The following is a 19,950-nucleotide window of genomic DNA, read 5'->3' on the forward strand; positions in this document are numbered from 1 at the left end:
ATACTTGACCTCTTAGCAACAAATAACCCTGAACGGATAGGGATCATCATCACAGATACAGTGGAGCTGCACTGAATACAGTAACATCCAAACCCGCCAAAACTAAATGCAACATACATGTATTTTTAAAGAAATCAGGTAAAAATCAGTTGAGACTTTCCTAAGAGATAGGCTCCACTCCCTGAGATCTGACTACGCACGTAGTATCGACGGAAATTGAGAGAAATACACCAAAGAAATTAACAAGCGATGGTACTGATCCCCCATGGTACACAAAAAGGTCGGAACACTATTGCAAAAGCCTTGAAAGAAGCATGCCAGTTTTAAAAGAAGCCAAAGTGCCCAAGATTGGCGAAAGTTTTATATAAGTTCGAAATTTAGCGCGAAATTCAGTGCGAGATGCTTTTAATAGTTTCCACAACGAAACTCTGTCTAGAAATCTGGCAAAAAACCCAAAGATATTCTGGTCGTATGTAAAACACCCCGGTGGAAAGACACAATCAGTATATTCACTGCACGATAACAATGGTGATGATGTTGATGAAAGTGCCATATGTTACTAAACACGATTTTCCGAAATTGCTTCACAAAAGAAGACGAAGTAAATTCTCCAGAATTCGAATCAAGAACAACTGACAACATGAGTAACTTAGAAGTAGATATCATCGGTGTAGCTAAGCAGCTTATAATACTTAAGGAAGGCAACACTTCCAGTCTAGTTGTACACTTTCTGAATGATATACCGTTCAGGTTCCTTTCAGAGTACGCTGTTACAATAGCTCAGTCGTTATCGATCATATACAACAGCTCGTTCGCAGAAACATCAGTACCCGAAGACTGCGAAATTACTTAAGTCACACCAGTACCCCAAAAAAGAAGGAAACAGTAGCAATCCGCTGAATTACAGATCCATACTACTGACGTCGATTTGCTGTATGATTTTGGAACACATACCGGACCATGAACGTTACGTACGGTCGGGACAAAACACCAGAAATATGGCCGTTCTATCAATTTTCTAGAACCTCGCATGCTTGCTCGGTAGCCATGGATGCAGCAGCGAAAAAATAAGATAGCCTATTGACATAATGAAAAGCCCTAAAAACATGAACAGAGAGGATGGCTACAAGTTACCTACGGCTTTACTGCCAGCGGTTCCAGTCTGTATGTGTTCACCAGCCAGCAGAGTCACCTGACCAGGGTTTAACCGCGCAAAGTCCGGTAACGAGGGAACCAGTGTGCAGCTTCAACACTTCGCTGCAAGAAAGCACTGTTTCCGTGTAAAAGTTTCCCATTTGTTATTGCATACCAGTCACCAGGGAGAGTTGCCTACCAATCACTTTCTAGGACGACACAAGCAGTATTTTGCTGGTACATTATTTCCAACCAATTATCTACTAGAGTTGCCTACCAGTCATTCATCAGAATAGTACAGTCAACAACCTACAGAAGAGTCATCCCCGTTCATAGTTATCTCATTTCAAATTGTCAAGTATGCCAGATGTGTGGCGTTGGTAGCAAAGAGATTACCGAAATAGGCAATACCAGGGGAAAGACATTCACCAGTGTTCATCAGTTAACCGTCTTCAAGATTATCACAGTTCGTCGGTCGAAACGTTGACCATTTAGCTCCTTTAGTGCTTTATAATAGCGCGCCCTAATTCCCAAAATAATTTTATTCAAGGTAACATGTTTGTTTGATTCGTAAGAGAGTGATGCAAAACTATTCAAACCTGAATAGCAGAAAATACTTGATACTATGTGTACTCCGTATGACGAAAATGGCCCTAGAAAGTCACAATCCAACATCGCACTTTTAATCTCTGTAACTGGTCAATAGCTATGGAGGCAATAACGCGTAGGTCCACCTCTTGGCTTTCCACCTATGGGCTTTACGCGGGCAGTTATTCGGCTTGGCATTGATGGATAGAGTTATTGGATGTCCTCCTGAAGGATATCGTACCAAATTCTGTCCAATTGGCGCTCTAAATCGTCAAAATCCGAAGTTGGTTCGAGGACGCTACCCATAATGCTCCAAACGTTCTCAATTGGGAAGAGATCCAACCTTGCTGGCCAAGGTAGGGTTTGGCAAGCACGAAGACAAGGAGAAGAAACTCTGGCCATAGTCGGGCGGCCACTATCGTGCTAAAATGTACTCCTAGGATGCCTTGCCATGTAGGCTAACAAAACAGGACGTATAATATCGTCGAAGGACCGTTGTGCTGTAAGAGTGCCGCGGATGACAACCAAAGGCGTTCTGGTATGCAAAGAAATGGCTCCCCACGCCATCATTCCTGATTGTCGGGCAATATGGCGGGCAACACTAAAGACTGGTATCCCGCCGCTGACTGGGGCGTCTCCAGACATGACTTCGGGCCTGGAATCTCACTGACTGGGCAAGAATTGTGTTCAGTGATGAGCCTCACTTCGAAATGAGTCCCGGTGAAGAGTGAAGGCTTGTCTGGCACATAGCTCTCAGGATGACATCAAACAAGAGCAATACTTTTCACCATGGGTTTCTCTGGTTAGCGAGAAAGAGTCAATGAGATGCTCTTCCAGCGCCAGTAGAACACATAACCAAAAGACGCGTTCTGCATCATCCACTTTGTTTAACTTATATACTGATGACCTAATTGTGAAGTTTAAAGAGGAAATACACTTATTCAAACAGGATCTAACGTTCCATTAAATACTGTGTTATAGGCTGATGACCAGATAATTATGTAAAGCAGAAGATAAATCACGAAGTGCAGTATATAGATTGAGCCAAATCGTAATACATTACAACTGAACTATATCTGCAAATAAGACACAATTAATAATACTCAAAGGAAAGAACGCAGAGAAAATTGTGAAACAAGTAACCCACTTCAGTTATCTAGAATGTGATACTAGTTTTAACTATTACAATGACATTGAGGAGAAGGTTAATAAATATCAAGCTATCTATGGAACAAGTGAAAGAACTTAGGAAAGAAAAACAATAAAAGGAACACAAATGAAATTCTATACAGTTGAGGCTGCTTATACACTTGTATATGGTTACAAATCATTGACAGTAACAAAAAAAAAAAAAGAAAAATCATGTATACAAGAAGCAGAGATAAAGTTCATGACATATGTAAGAGGCCGTAATAAAATGGGTAAAATGAGGAATGAAACAGTAAGATCACATTTAAAAATGTTTGACAAGTTAGAAAAGAATAGAAGAAGGATTATGTTAATAATATGACAGAAAATAGGTTGTGAAAAAAGATAATGAATTATCAGTCGACTACAAAAAGAGAACTAGGTAGACCTCGTAAAAGATGCAGGGATGGATGACAGAGACTGGAATAGGTGGTTACAGCACCTAATCGGTGGAAGGAGGCAATAACGGTGATACTGACGATCTGACATTGCTAAACACCTATGAACATACAGCTCCATTCTGTGCCGCACGTTTGTACGCGGCACAGTGCCTCCATTGTGGATGCGGTTTAAGTGTGGTTCGCAGAAACTATTGCTTCGTTGCTCCAATCAGATGTGTTGACAAAAATGCAGGCACATAATATTATTATTACTCATTCAAGGCAAAATGTTACTTGTGTCTGTGGTGCAGTGGGCAATTGGCGAACGAAAGCCGTTGCGAGCAAGCTACACAGCTAAGTCAGTGAAATGGTGCCATGTTTCCGGTGTACAGCTGCGATATTGAATACAACTATGAATGGTTAGAGGTACAAAAAAGGATACTTTGGAATATGTATTCGTAGAAAATGTAGTTAAACCGAAACCTTTTGCTGTTCAAGACAGGGTGATGGTGATGGTGTTGATGGTAACGCAATAACACGTAGGTCCACCTCTTGCTTGGCATTGATGGCTAGAGTTATAGGGTGTTCTCCTGAAGGATATCGTACCAAATTCAGTCCAATTGGCGCTCTAGATTGTCAAAATCCGAAGTTGGTTGGAGGACCGTACCCATAATGCTACAAACGTTCTCAGTTGGGGAGAGAGCCAACCTTGCTGGCCAAGGTAGGGTTTGGCAAGCACGAAGATAAGGAGACCACTACGTCACAGGTTCGAATCCTGCCTCGATCATGGATGTGTGTGATGCCCTTAGGTTAGTTACGATTACGTAGTTCTAAGTTCTAGGGGACTGATGACCTCAGCTGTTAAGTCCCATAGTGCTCAAAGCCATTTGAACCACTCGAAATTGAGAAGTTGGCAGTTTACTTCAGATATCACGTAGACAATGAAACCAGGCGTGTGAAAGTGTTCTTAGAGAAACAAATACTGTTTTACGTTACTGTTGAACGGGGTAGTGGTATTGTGATGTATGATGAACAACCCAAAATACGTACACTGATCAGCCAGAACTTTATGACCACCTAGCCATTAGGGACTGACAACAGCGGCGATACGTCGTGGTATGGAAGCAGTGAGGTCTTGGTAGGTCGTTGGGGGGAGTTGGCACCACATCTGCACCCACATGTCAACTAATTCTCGTAAATTCCGGGAAAGGCGATGATGAGCCTTGACGCCACGTTCATTCATATCCCAGATGCGTTCAAAATCGTTGAAATGCCTCTGAGCTCTATGGGACTTAACATCTGAGGTCATCATTCCCCTAGAACTTAGAACTACTTAAACCTAACTAACCTAAGAACATCACACACATCCATTCCAGAGGCAGGATTCGAACCTGCGACCGTAGTGGCCGCGCAGTTCCAGACTGAAGCGCCTAGAACCGTTCGCCCACACCGGCCGGCTCAAATGAGTTCGATCGGGTTCAGATATGGTGATTATTTCAGGATAGGGGGGAGGGGGGGAGGAAGGCAGCACATCAAACGAAACTCGCCACTGTTTTCCTCGAACCACTCCATCACACTCCTGATGGCGCATTATCGTTCTGAAAAATGCCGCTGCCGTCAGGAAACATGATCGTCATGAAGATTCAAATGGTTCAAATGGCTATGAGCACTATGGGAGTTGACATCTGAGGTCATCAATCCCCTAGACGTACAACTACTAAAACCTAACTAACGTAAAGACATCACACGCATCCATGCCCGAGGCAGGATTCGAACCTGCGACCGTAGCGGTCGCGCGGTTCCAGACTGAAGTGCCTACAACCGCTCGACCACAACGGCCGGCGATCGTCATGAAGGGCGGTCGTGATCTGAAACTAGCGTATAATACTCCTTTGCTATCATGGTCTCTTGCACGAGTCCTACTGGGACCATGAATGCCCACGTAAATGTTCCCCGAAGCATAACAGAGCAGCCGCCAGCTTGTCTACGTCTCGCAATACTGACGGATTCGCGCCCTCCCATCGGCATGATGAAGAAGGTATCGGCATTCATCAGACCATTCAACGCTTTACCACTGAGCCAACGTCCAGTGCCGATGGTTACATGCCCATTTCAGTCGTAGTTGCCGATGACGTGGTGTTGACCTTGGCACATGAACGGGTTGCCGGCAGGAGTGTTCGGCGCACTGTGTGTTCAGACACACTGCACTCTGCCCAGTATGAATGTCTGATGTTAGTTCCGTACTGTTCGCCGCCTGTCCAGTTTGACCAATCTGCCCAGCCTACTACGTCCGACATCTATAATGAGGGATGGCCGCGCAACCTCACAAAGTCTGGACGTTGTTTCGCCTTGGTTTCGCCACGTGCTGATGACAATCACCTTAGCACTCCTCGAACATCCGAGAAGTCGTACAGTTTCCGAAACGCTCGTGCGGAGCCTCTGGGCCATCACAGTCTGCCGCTCTCGGTCAAACTCAGACAGATCGCGTGTCTTCCCCATTCTACGACGGACCGCACGCTCACTGACACTGTACTACATGCACCGTGCGTGTTTGCGACTAACAATCATTCATCGCCACATGACGCTTCCATCGCCTGGGCGGGTTCATATCGATAGTAGGTCGGTGGTTATGCTGTTCTGGCTGATGGGTGTAAGTACTGCATTTCCCCAAAGCAGGTTGTTGTATCAGAAAACCTGCACGACTCAGACCGAAACTCGATATTCCAGAAAACGAGATTAAGGAAGCAAATACGATGATTGAGGATGTGATAGGCTGCAAATATACCTTTCAACTATGACAACAAGAAATTGATCACATTAATGGTTTTTATTACAATAAATTGACAATACATAACTTTGGTTTACAAGGGGTCGCAAGCGATTGGCGACATGCAAATAACCTGCGACTTTCGCTATATGGAATGTTTATGCAAGTAATTGATATGGATCACAAGTGACAGCTCTTCGAGTGCTCTGTTCTAGTCCGGGTATACCAGTGTCCACCTTCTACTGTCCGGCCGAGACTGGCAGGAGCGGTGCTGACATTCTCTTCGGCTGGCAGCCGCTCCTGTCGTGGTGCGGTCCTAGTCAGCAAACTACTGGCTGACGTCGTCTCACAGCCTATTCTGCTCTTACGTTCTTCACCTTCGTGCCGGCGCTTCCGTTATACTGGAACATTACTCACTATGAAACGTTTCGTACATGAAACTATAACCATGAAACACTACAGTGTTGTTAGCCTCATCTGTTTATTTCTTGAGAAATAACCATTCTACCACTACTGAAATGCACTAAACTGAGCTGGCCACTGAGGCAAATTTGCTCTCTACGCTGTCTGGACTCTGATGCTCTGCGAGTGCGGATATAAGTATTGCTCGTAACCACATGCATGCAGAAGCAACTTCTCCTGAGTGACACGAAATGTTACGAACTGTATAAGCTCCTATTTCAGCTGTTAGCACTATAAAAAAACGTTTATTTCACTGCGTTTCGCTCGTACTAAAACTATAGCAACATAACTGCTGCTCTATCTGAGTTCCGTTCTCACCAGATAACGTTTTCATTCAGTATTTTGCTAAGTTTTTATCCATTACTGAACATTAGTAGTTCTCAAATGTTTTAAACAACCCTAGTCGTGATTCAATGTACTGGTTGGAAAGTAAGTCTCTCCAGTAAGTATCCTCTCCGTAGCACGGTGCTTACGAGACTTAGCACCTTTTGGCCCTGCACGTGCGCTGTGTTTGCCCGCAGGGACCACGACGACGAGTCGTCGGTGTTCGATGCGGTCAGCAAGCTGAACGAGGTGCGCGGCGTGAAGGGTCTGGGCCGCTTCTTCAAGCAGATCGCGCAGAGCGCCCGCTCCGGCAACCAGGACGACTTCCTCGGCTGCGTCAACATCCCGCTGCAGGTAGGAGCGCGGCGCGCGCGCACGTGCCGCCGTTGCTAAGCGCCGCTCCCGCCCGCCGCAGGCGCTTTAATCACTGTCACCGCCACCAACTTCTCCGTCGGTGGCGTTCTGGTCCGAGCGCCGCCAAGTGTAACAGAGCTCGGCTCGGCATGCACAAAGTTAAAAGGCCTGGCAGCTCCCATTTACCACCAACTGTCCCTGAAATGGCGGTGGGGCACCGGCTGAATGAAATCGTCTGCCTCACAGTCTGGAGCCATTATTTTTATACACTACTGGCCATTAAAATTGCTACACCACGGAGATGACGTGCTACAGATGCGAAATTTAACCGACATGAAGAAGATGCTGTGATATGCAAATGATTAGCTTATCAGAGCATTCACACAAGGTTGGCGCCGGTGGCGACACCTACAACGTGCTGACATGAGGAAAGTTTCTAACCCATTTCTCATGCCCAAAAAGCAGTTGATGTGCGTAGCCTGGTGACACGTTTTTATGTTTGCCTCGTGTAAGGAGGAGAAATGCGTACTATCACGTCTCCGACTTTGATAAAGGTCGGATTGTAGCCTATCGCGATTGCGGTTTATCGTATCGCGACATTGCTGTTCGCGTTGGTCGACACCCAATGACTGTTAGCAGAATATGGAATCGGTGGGTTCTGGAGGGTAATACGAACGCCGTGCTGGATCCCAACGGCCTCGTATCACTAACAGTCGAGATGGCATGCATCTTATCCGCATGGCTGTAACGGATCGTGCAGCCACGTCTCGATGTTTAACAGTTGGGGACGTTTCCAAGACAACAACCATCTGCACTAACAGTTCGACGACGTTTGCAGCACGATGGAGTATCAGCTCGGAGACAATGGCTGCGGTTACCCTTGACGCTGCATCACAGGCAGGAGCGCCTGCGATGGTGTACTCAAAGACGAATCTGGGTGCACGAATGGCAAAACGTCATTTTATCGGATGAATCCAGGTTCTGTGTACAGCATCATGATTGTCGCATGCGTGTTTGGCGACATCGCGGTGAACGCACGTTGGAACGTGTATTCGTCATGGCCATACTTCAAATCACCCGGCACGTCTCGGTCACCTCTTTTTCGCATTGACGACACTTTGAACAGTGGACGTTGCATTTCAGATGTGTTACGACCCGTGGCTCTACCCTTCATTCTATCCTTGCGAAACCCTACATTTCAGCAGGATAATGCACGACCGCATGTTGCAGGTCCTGTACGGGCCTTTCTGGCCAGCACATTCTCCAGATCTCTCACCAATTGAAAACGTCTGGTCACTGGTGGCTTAGAAATTGGCTCCTCACAATACGCTAGTGACTACTCTTGATGAAATGTGGTATCGCGTTGAAGCTGCTGTACCTGTACACGCTCTGTTTGACTCAATGCCCAGGCGTATCAAAAACTGGCTCTGAGCACTATGGCACTCAACTGCTGAGGTCATAAGTCCCCTAGAACTTAGAACTACCTAAACCTAACTAACCTAAGGACAACACATACATCCATGCCCGAGGCAGGATTCGAACCTGAGACCGTAGCGGTCGCGCGGTTCCAGGCTGTAGCGCCAGAACCGGTCGGCCACCTGCGGCCGGCAAGGCGTATCAAGGCCGTTATTACGACCAGAGGTGGTTGTTCTGAGTACTGATTTCTCAGGATCTATGCTCCCAAATTGCGTGAAAATGCAGTCACATGTCAGTTCTAGTGTAATATATTTGTCCAATGAATACCCGTTTATCACCTGCATTTCTTCTTGGTGCAGCAATTTTAATGGCCGGTAGCGTAATTGGCAACAGGCTCCACTTGGGCTGCTTGAATGTCAAGTAGCTTCAGTGTAACTGTCGCTTGTAACAGAGGATGCACGTCTAACAATGTCTTGATGAGGAGAGAGACGGCACATGGACCGTGTGTGTGTGTGTGTGTGTGTGTGTGTGTGTGTTTTTTGTGTGCCCGCGCGCGCACACCTTCTTCTCCTGAGTCAATCTTTTCATCTCAGAATCGCGCTTGTATCCATCGTCTTCGATTATTTGTTGGATATAGTCCAATCTCTCTCTTCCCCTACTGTTTTCACCCCATACAGCTCCCTCTACTGTCAGAGAAGTTATTCAAATAGTTCAAATGGCTCTGAGCACTATGGGACTTAACATCTTAGGTCATCAGTCCCCTAGAACTTAGAAGTACTTAAACCTAACTAAACAAAAGACGTCACACACATCCATGCCCGAGGCAGGATTCGAACCTGCGACCGTAGCAGCCCCGGACTGCAGCGCCTAGAACCGCACGGCCACCACGGCCGGCCGAGAAGTTATTCCTTGATTTTTTAAACACATGTCTTATCATTCTGCACCTTCTTAAATGCCTGTGATTATAACTTGATAATAAATTCATTTGGGAGGAGCACACCACAGAACTGCAGAAACGCCTTAACAAATCTGTATTTGCAAATCGAATGTTAGCAGACATAGGCGACATAAAAATGAAAAAGATTGCATACTTTGCCTACTTTCATTCCGTAATGTCTTATGGCATAATATCTTGGGGTAACTCTTCAAGTCAAACAAAAGTTTTCAGAGTCCAAAAGCGTGTAATACGTATTATTTGTGGAGTAAGTTCACGAACGTCCTGTAGAAACCTCTTCAAAGAACTGGGTATACTAACTAATGCCTCTCGGTATATTTACTCCTTAATGAAATTTGTCCTAAATAACATCTCTTCTTCCAACAAACAGCTCAGTTCATACTTACAATACCAGGAACAAAAATGATCTCCACAAGGACTTAAAAGCACTCACTTTAGTACAAAACGGGGTCCACTACTCAGCAACACTCATCTTCAATAATTTGCCAGTAAAAATAAGAAATTTATATACAAATAAAGATCAGTTTAATAGCAGCCTGAAAGACTTACTAGTGGCCAACTCCTTCTACTCCATTGACGAAGTTTTTAATAGAAAAAAATGACGTATTTATCTACTCATACTATTATTTCAGCTTTAAAAAATGATGTATTGTATATATTCATACTATTAGTATTGTTATTTCAGCTAAAAAAAATTGACATGTTCCACATCCACGAGGATCTCCTCAGCACGGATCTATGGAACGAAAAACTAATCTAATCTAAGTCTGTCCCACATATTTCTTTACTTGTGAATACTGCATAGATTCACCTAACATTTCAGCAACCTTCTGTAACACTACCTATCATCTCATCTTGAAAGCTTCGATTCCCTTATTGTCCAACTTTCCATAGTCCATGAGACACTTCCATTTAGTGCTGACTCCAAGACGGTACATTCTTTGAAATTTCTTCCTGGAATCGAGTCGTACATTTGATGGTAGTAGTCTTTTAAAGGGTAATGCTCTCTTTGCCTGTGATAGTCTGCTTCGTGTAACCTCCTTGCTTCCTTTCTTCGAAGATGGGAGAATCGCTTCGCTTCACTACTTCGTGGTGTTTTGATATTAAGTTTATCACTAACATCATTAATGCTGCTGCACACTGCCACCACCTCCCTTCGTTTATTCTCGATCCATATTCTGTACTCATTAGACTGTTCATTCTGTTCAACGGGTCCTGTAATTTTCCTTCGTTTTCACTGCGCTTAACAATTTTATCAGCGAATCTTATCATAGATATCCTTTCACTCTGAATTTTAACAACGCTCTTTAGCGTTTCTTTTATTTCCGTCATTACTTATTCGACGTAAAGACTCAACAGTAAGGGAAAAAGACAACAACACTGTCTTATACCCTCTCTTAATCCGAGTATTCCGTTCTTGGATTTCCACTATTTGTTTGCTATTGGATCTTGTACAAATTGTATCTTACCCATCCTTCCCTTTCCTTAGCCTACTCCTCTCGAATAGCATCAGGAGAGCATCCAAGCTTAACGTCCCCATCCAACGAACAGATCACCATCATAAGTCTCACATCCATCATCTGGATAAGTTTTGAATTTAATCAAGGACTTTGGTGCGGAGTTTGACGATCAGCAACCGTACCCCAGCTGCTCTCCTCCCTTTGACGACCATGTATCGGGGATGATAACGTTTGCACTTTCAAGAGCTGAAATAGCCATCTCCGAGCCTGCTAGCACCACACAGTCGTACCTAAGGGACATCAGTTACAGAGGGGGGTGCTGGAAGGGCCCTATAGGGACCATTTTGGTACCGTTAGAGAAATCCGTAATAACAATAATAATAAGTTATTCTGAAAAGCGTTTACGTCTCCTCTCCGTAACGACTCGTAAATGTACTTTCGTCCATAACTGCCACTCCACCTGTGTAGCAGACAAAGCAAAAAAATGGAGAAGATTCAAACAAGATCAGCGTATCTCATCACAGTTAGTTTTGTGTGTATGAAAGCGTCAGGGAGATGCTCACCTAACTCCTGTGACAGATGCTACAAGAGAGGCGTTGTGCGTCGCTCTAATATTTACTGTTAGATATCAGAAACCGTACTTCACTAGAAGAGACAACCAAAATATTGCTTCCTCCTATATATTTTTTATTATATTTTTATTTGCTTCGAGACCCTGTAGGGTCATGCAAGACATTCTGCCTCATTTGAGCTTTCTTCTGATCTTCCACGCTTCTCTCATTTTGCTCCATAGAGTATCTTTCTGTCTTCAGTCCACTTTGTCCTAGGTTTCTTAGCGACACCATTCTCTCTCTCCACATCCCACTTGTGTCTTTAAACGTTTCTGTCTTCAATTTCTGTTGGATCGATTTGTGCTTTTTCTACGTCAAGTTTGACTCGTATGGTCCATGGTACTGTTGACTTGAAGTCAGAGTTCTGTTCGTGAGTCCTGTTGGTGGTAGCCTGCTGATGTAGCTGTAAGACTTTTACCTTCTTTTTCTGACATCTTCCGTGCGTTTTTCCTAGAGTGTGCTCTGTACCCCTCCTCTTTTAGCTTTGGGCTGAGAATTTTTTTCGTAATTTTGCGTTCTTTCTTCAGTATGCTTTCAATGTCGCTTTTCGTATGGAATGTTAGCGTCTCACTTCCATAGAGCATGTCAGGCTTGATTACTGTGTTGTAATGACTGATATTGGTTTGAACGGACACACATTTCATATCACACATTTGTGTTTAGCAGTAATATCTCTTTATTTATTTGTAGTCGAGTCCTGCGAGATCTTTTCTCGTCCTGTAGGTTCGAGAATGTCACCTAAATATTTGAAATTTGTAGCTCTGCTTATCTTTGCGTTTAATTTTTATACGTTTAATTTTTAGCAGACGAGTAATCCATTGAATTGCGGGCATACAGAAACGCAAATATTACTTCTTCCACTGGTACTTCGGCCGCGTACCGTCCGGCTATCCTCAAGCAAGGTGCCAAACGTGGCCTTATGTACCCCACCGCGGCGATACTGCGCATGCAGCTCACAGATGCTTGTCGGCGGCAAAGAGGTACACTTACACACGCGCCACCTGTGGTACAATCGTTCAGACATTCGATTCACTTATCGATGTATGTTCGGCGGCTGTAACACCTTGACGACTTGTGTGCAATTTCATTAGACCAAGAGCCGGATTCCATGCCTCATCCAAATTAAAACCATTATCTCTATTTATTAGGTTATTGGTTAATCTAATTTCTATTGCTTCCATGAAAATGAAATCTCAAAAGGAAGCTTGTGTATCTTCCGTGTTCCACGCACCTCTTATGAAGACTGCGTGTTGACTGACCTATATGAGACATTTGAGATTCCCGCAAGGAATCTGATACACACCCACCTTACGAAGCAATAAATTATCCTTCGCAGAGCCGAGCAAGGCTGCAATATTCGTAGGACGCCGGAAGATCACCTTAAAACGGTGTTTCTCGAGAATACGGCTCATCTTCCGAAAAGAGCACCAACATAAGGCAAAACCGCTCGTGATCTGAAGTCATTACTATCTTTTCCAGATCACGTACTTTCATTCTAGGATTCACACTGAATGCTCTACGAATTTCTCTCTGGGAACAACCATTGGCTTTAAAAACTCTCTTGCGGTATGTGAGCTCTTCTCGCAAATTGCGATTATCGGATAGACTGTGGGAACTGTGCAATAAGGTCTTAAGGACAGCTAAGGTTTATGAATGGTAGTGATAGCTACTGGCATGTAAGTATAGATTAGTATGCGTTGGTTTACGATATACAGCATGTCCTAATGTGCCATCAACTTTACGACGGACGAAAACATCCAAAAAAGGGAGGCTTCCATCTTTTTTTCTTTCCATAGTAAATTTAATAGTAGCGTGAATAGAATTCAGATACTCAAGAAATCGATGTAACTCATCCATCCAGTGAGGTCATATCATACTGTGTCGCCCTCGTACCTCCAGAAGATCGTTGGTTTAAAACTTGCCGAGTCCAGTGCCTTGTTCTCAAAGTATCCCATAAATAAATTAGGTTCCAGAAGGGAGAGGGGGCTTCCCGTAACAACTCCATCAATCTTAGCACAGAATTCACCATCAACCTGAAAAAAAAAGGACAGGAGTGCAAGCTCAAATTAGGCCGTGGTGTTTTCGTCAAAATGATGGCCGGCAAGGCACCTCGGTTTATAATGATACCACTTCAAAACTAAACAGAACATCCGTATTATTTAGCCTGAGGTTGATAAGTCTCTGAATAAAAGCCATAGAATTACTGTTTCTCTAACAATGAATTTAATAATAATAAAGTTAAATATTTGGCAATAAGCAACGTTGGTGATTCAGTAGTGCTCGTTACTGGTCGCATGGGCAAATCCTCTAGACGCTCATTCTTATCCATCTTGTGAATTTTAGGAAGCCCAAAAACTTCGGTGGTACTGCACCACGCGCTTTTAAATTTATAACCTCCTTTGGGAGCGATGAAGCGTTCAGTCAGGTAGCAGTTCCTATTGTCGCCTTGTTGGTAGGATCTCTGCTAATTTGCCTGAATGTACCATTGCTTGGTTTACTATATATCTTTTCCTTCGAGTTTTCCTGAGGCAATAGCAGCGTTTCCTTTATCAGCACGTATGACTATCGTGTCAGTATCCCCAGGCAACTTTCGTATTGAAAGTTTCGCTTGCACGGAAATATCACATCTTTGTGGACGATGTTCCGTAATTGCTCGGCAGCTTTCAAGGTTCAAATGGCTCTGAGCACTATGGGACTTAACATCTGAGGTCATCAGTCCCCTAGAACTTAGAACTACTTAAACCTAACTAACCTAAGGACATTACACACATCCATGCACGAGGCAGGATTCGAACCTGCGGCCGTAGTGGTTGCGCGGTTCCAAACTGAAGCGCCTAGAACCGCCCAGCCACCCTAGCCGGCAGTTTTCAAGCTCTGATTTCTTCATCCGAATCCTGTAATAGTGGTTGAACAGCTTCTTCCGGAAAGAGGTTTGCAGATCAACTTTTTCTGCAGATTCTTTTAGTATTTCCCTTTGTTTAGCTGCTGTTGCTTAGTTATCTGAGAATATGGCCAAGACGTCTGCAAAAGGTAGGTCTGAGACTTCTACATTCTCCCTGTATCGGCCTAGTCCTGTTTGTTTCATGTGTTCTTGGATTTTGTTCTTTTCCGTCGCCTTACCGTACTCCAGTTTTAATCATGAAGATATCAGAGATTACACCCAAGAATTTAAGTTTTAATACTGATCCGGACAGTGTCTGGTTGATTAGTCGTAGAATTTTTGGGTCGAGGCCCTATTCTTCTAAGATGTTGAAGAAGGATTGTCGACCAACAGACCTGTATAATTTCTCGAAATCAATGAAAATGCAAATGACTGGAGTAAGAACAGTTTTCAGATTGAAGATATGTTCTGCGCTCTAATGGCCGGGGTAGGGGCCTATCTGGTATTCACTAATTTTGTGTTCTAACTGTTCTCGTGTTCTCTGCAGTAAGCATGCTGAGAAAATTTTGTCGATGTCCTGTAGCAGTGAGATTCCTCTGTAGCTGTTCACATTTGTCCTGTTTCCTTTCTTGTGTAGTCGGTGTGTAAGTGAGCATTTCCAGTCATCAGGAAGTTTTTGCGTTCGCCAGATGGTTCTGGTTATTTGTGTAGGTTCCTGTAAAGACTTTGACCCACGGCTCTACAGTAGTTCTGAAATGCAGCCGCCTCCACTGGATGTGTTGTTTTTCAGTTTAAGTATGTTTATGTGGACCTTCTTTCTTGTTGGTAGGAGTGATTGCAGTGCAGTCCCTTCTTGGGAACCTTTTTTTTTTAGGTTCAGGGCAATTAAGGAGATCAGAGAAATAACGTGCCAGCTCCTGACAATTCTCTTGGTTAATTAATGCGAGTTTTCCGTCTTGTTTTCTGAAGCATAAGTTTTGAGGTGTGTTGCTGCGCATCTTCCGTACGAAAGTCCTGTAGGACTCTCTCGCGTTATGGTTGCAACAGTTTTCCTCTGCAGCGTCCAGTTGTTCCTTCATGCACTTTGTCGGTTTGCTACTGAGTTTTGCATCCTCCTTTCTAGACTCGTTAAAACGATATAGGCTTTTCGGTAATTTTTTAGTATTGTTTTACTGGAGGACTTGTTTGGGTGTTGCTAGCGTATTTTCACATTCTGAGTTCACCAGGGGTATATAGTGTTCTTTTTTCATGGTATCAGTTCTTTTGCTTTTTGTGTAATCTTTCTATGTAATTCTTCCCGTGCGTTTGCTTGATGTCTTTCCCGTTCCTGCTTTACGTTGGATTCGAGGATCTCATTCGTGTCAAACCACCTTATACGTGTTCCTTCCTGAAGGATTTTCTTCGGTGGACATTTGATTCTGATGTGGGTCAGATAGTGGTGTGGATCAACATATGCATCTCTGAGAACGTTAACGGGCCGGCCGGGGTGACCGAGCGTTTCTAGGCGCTTCAGTCAGGAACCGCGCGACTGTTACGGTCGCAGGTTCGAATCCTGCCTCGGGCATGGATGTGTGTGATGTCCTTAGGTTAGTTAGGTTTAAGAAGCTCTAAATTCTAGGGGACTGATGGCCTCAGATGTTAAGTCCCATAGTGCTCAGGGCCATTTGAACTTTAATATCACAGATCTCTTTCTGGATTGAGCAGAGAACGCCACATGGTCTATTTGCAGTTCTCCCATTTCTTGATAGGTAACTTTCATGTTTTCTGTTTTCGCGGGTATTATCTGAGGGATGTTGACATAATCTTCAAGTTGTTCTGCTGTCATAGTACAATGAACCTCATGTCATTTTTGCTTGTACATTTGTGCGTGGGGACCTTTCCCACAGCTCTCTGATGACCTTTCTTTCTGCCGATTTGTGCGTTGAATTTCTATGAGACTTTGCGGATATTGACCATCACAGTCTCTAACGTTGGCCAGAATTTCTTTGTTCCTTTGGGGTCTTTTTTCGTTTCTCCATCTGTGGCGACGTGTGTTATCATGGTGTATTTCTTGTTTGCACACTGTAAGCGCATTGTTATTAGCCTGTTGTTTATGGGGGTGACTTCTCTGGTTGAACTGATTATCTTTTTGCGTACCACGAAGGCCATGCCCAGAAATGGAGCATTGCTGGCGATTCGTTTTTCTGTCTTCCTCTCGAAAATACTGTAGTTTCCATAAACTATCATGACTTACGTCTGTTATGCGTGTTTTCGCAAAGCAAGTGTCATCATATTTTGTTTACGGAGCACTAATGTTAGGTTGTCCAACTTTCCTAGTTGGAATGGTGTGTTAATGTTGAAGGTTCCAAGAAATGTAGAAGTTTTGTGTGGAAGTTTACCAGGGAACTAACTCACTCAATCTCTCTGTGATTATACAGCCGCGCGGGATTAGCCGAGCGGTCTGAGACGCTGCAGTCACGGACTGTGCGGCTAGTCCCGGAGGAGGTTCGAGTCCTCCCTCGGGCATGGGTGTGAGTGTGTTTGTCCTTAGGATAATTTAATTCACACACATTTGGACATTTGTGATTGTATAAGTGCAGATTCCAAAGAATTATAGTTCCTGTTCAACGTCTGTTGGCGGGTGAAATGGTTAACACGTATGATATTGTTGTTATTCCTCGCACTTGTAATCTTCTTGGTCCAGTGTTTCCATGGGAAATTACAATCAGGTATTTTTAGTTCATGGAGCATTCATTCGCTGTCGCATCCTCTGTGTGGATGCTGACTGGGAAGCCATCCGCTCTGGATGCCGTCGCGCCTGTACTTTCTGTGCTGTATTTGGCCCGTCCCGAGTATTTTATTTCCTGAAATACCATGAAGATAAAATTAAAGAGTTTCGAGCTGATACGGAAGCTTAACGGCAGTCGCTCTTCACATGATTCGTGACTCGACTGGAATTGTAAGTAACAGTGTACACATTCTCTGCCACACACCGAAAAGTGGGTTTCACAGAACACATGTATAAGGGGCAGACAAATGAAAATTAGACAGATGGAAGAAGGAAGTAAACCGATTCTTATGCCAAAAGTAACAGACTGTGCTGTATGATGCAAGTTGACTTACCGGAGTAATAATTTCAGTAGCGTAATAAAATATATTTTTAGCTTCTGTGCCTGGAACTTTTCTGAGTTAGTACTTGTTTTTGCGAGTACTGTAACTAAATCGTAACGGTCTTGATCTTAGGCGATTCCTTGACGCCCCAGATCATTATGTTTTCCACTATAAGGCTCCAAAACGCATTCTGGATATGATTCGTCGAAGCTACAAAAGATAGTTTAATACAGTTAGTGTCGTGTGGGTCATCGACATGACAGCCATCATAAAAGGCTCGCTTATAATGGTTACAGTACTGACCATAGTCTGATGAAGAGGGCTCGGACTCTCCTATACCTGCGATGTTAAATTTAAGAATCATTTTATTTTGCACCAACACGGTTTTCATACTTGAAACTTAATATAAAAGAATTTCAGTACACTGACAACTATTCCTGTTTATAACAGGAAAAATTAAAACAGGTTTGTCATCAACTTATGTTTCTGTTGATCTTTTACTCTTTTAGATTACCATCTCGAACAGTTCTCTTGAAAGTGTTTCAAACAATGCAAAAGATGCATTGTGAGAAAAAGCGTTTAAAATTTTAACATCATCATCATCATCATTTAAGACTGATTATGCCTTTCAGCGTTCAATCTTATAAAATTCCTCCATGAACCTCTATTCAGTGCTAACATTGGTGCCTCTTCTGATGTTAAACCTTTTACTACAAAATCATTCTTAACCGAATCCAGGTACCTTCTCCTTAGTCTGCCCCGACTCCTCCTACCTTCTACTGCTGAACCCATGAGTCTCTTGGGTAACCTTGCTTCTCCCATGCGTGTAAAATGACCGCCCCATCTAAGCCTGTTCATCCTGACTGCTACATCTATAGAGTTCATTCCCAGTTTTTCTCTGATTCCCTCATTGTGGACAACCTCCTGCCATTGTTCCCATCTACTAGTACCTGCAATCATGCTAGCTACTTTCATATCCGTAACCTGAATCCACCCATCTTTCGCTCCGATATAACTAAGTTGGTCGAAAGATTGAACGGTGCACAGATAACTTAGTCTTGGTACTGACTTCCTTCTTGCAGAAGAGAGTAGATCCTAGCTGAGCGCTCACTACTTTAGCTTTGCTACACCTCGCTTCCAGTTCTTTCACTATGTTGCCATCCTGTGAGAATATGCATCCTAAGTACTTGAAACTGTCCACCTCTTCTAACTTTGTTCCTCCTGAATGAGATTTTCACTCTGCAGCGGAGTGTACGCTGATATGAAACTTCCTGGCAGATTAAAACTGTGTGCCCGACCGAGACTCGAACTCGGGACCTTTGCCTTTCGCGGGCAAGTGCTCTACCAACTGAGCTACCGAAGCACGACTCACGTCCGGTACTCACAGCTTTACTTCTGCCAGTATCCGTCTCCTACCTTCCAAACTTTACAGAAGCTCTTCTGCGAACCTTGCAGAACTAGCACTCCTGAAAGAAAGGATACTGCGGAGACATGGCTTAGCCACAGCCTGGGGGATGTTTCCAGAATGAGATTTTCACTCTGCAGCGGAGTGTACGCTGATATGAAACTTCCTGGCAGATTAAAACTGTGTGCCCGACCGAGACTCGAACTCGGGACCTTTGCCTTTCGCGGGCAAGTGCTCTACCAACTGAGCTACCGAAGCACGACTCACGTCCGGTACTCACAGCTTTACTTCTGCCAGTATCCGTCTCCTACCTTCCAAACTTTACAGAAGCTCTTCTGCGAACCTTGCAGAACTAGCACTCCTGAAAGAAAGAAGTTTCATATCAGCGTACACTCCGCTGCAGAGTGAAAATCTCATTCTGGAAACATCCCCCAGGCTGTGGCTAAGCCATGTCTCCGCAGTATCCTTTCTTTCAGGAGTGCTAGTTCTGCAAGGTTCGCAGAAGAGCTTCTGTAAAGTTTGGAAGGTAGGAGACGGATACTGGCAGAAGTAAAGCTGTGAGTACCGGACGTGAGTCGTGCTTCGGTAGCTCAGTTGGTAGAGCACTTGCCCGCGAAAGGCAAAGGTCCCGAGTTCGAGTCTCGGTCGGGCACACAGTTTTAATCTGCCAGGAAGTTTCATATCAGCGTACACTCCGCTGCAGAGTGAAAATCTCATTCTGGAAACATCCCCCAGGCTGTGGCTAAGCCATGTCTCCGCAGTATCCTTTCTTTCAGGAGTGCTAGTTCTGCAAGGTTCGCAGAAGAGTTTCTGTAAAGTTTGGAAGGTAGGAGACGGATACTGGCAGAAGTAAAGCTGTGAGTACCGGACGTGAGTCGTGCTTCGGTAGCTCAGTTGGTAGAGCACTTGCCCGCGAAAGGCAAAGGTCCCGAGTT

At 44.2% G+C, this 19,950-nt stretch overlaps 1 protein-coding gene across 1 annotated transcript in view; it reads left to right on the plus strand.

Moving 5' to 3' along the window:
• The window catches only part of LOC126353909 (BAI1-associated protein 3), a 1,859,046-nt gene that overhangs the window by 1,543,839 nt on the left and 295,257 nt on the right, over nucleotides 1-19,950 (plus strand). The window contains exon 12 of the mRNA XM_050003139.1: nucleotides 7,041-7,197. Coding sequence (XP_049859096.1) covers nucleotides 7,041-7,197 — 157 coding nt within the window. The remainder of the gene's footprint in view (nucleotides 1-7,040; nucleotides 7,198-19,950) is intronic.

This window comes from Schistocerca gregaria, chromosome 3, assembly GCF_023897955.1.
Source record: "Schistocerca gregaria isolate iqSchGreg1 chromosome 3, iqSchGreg1.2, whole genome shotgun sequence".
Taxonomy (NCBI): domain Eukaryota; kingdom Metazoa; phylum Arthropoda; class Insecta; order Orthoptera; family Acrididae; genus Schistocerca; species Schistocerca gregaria.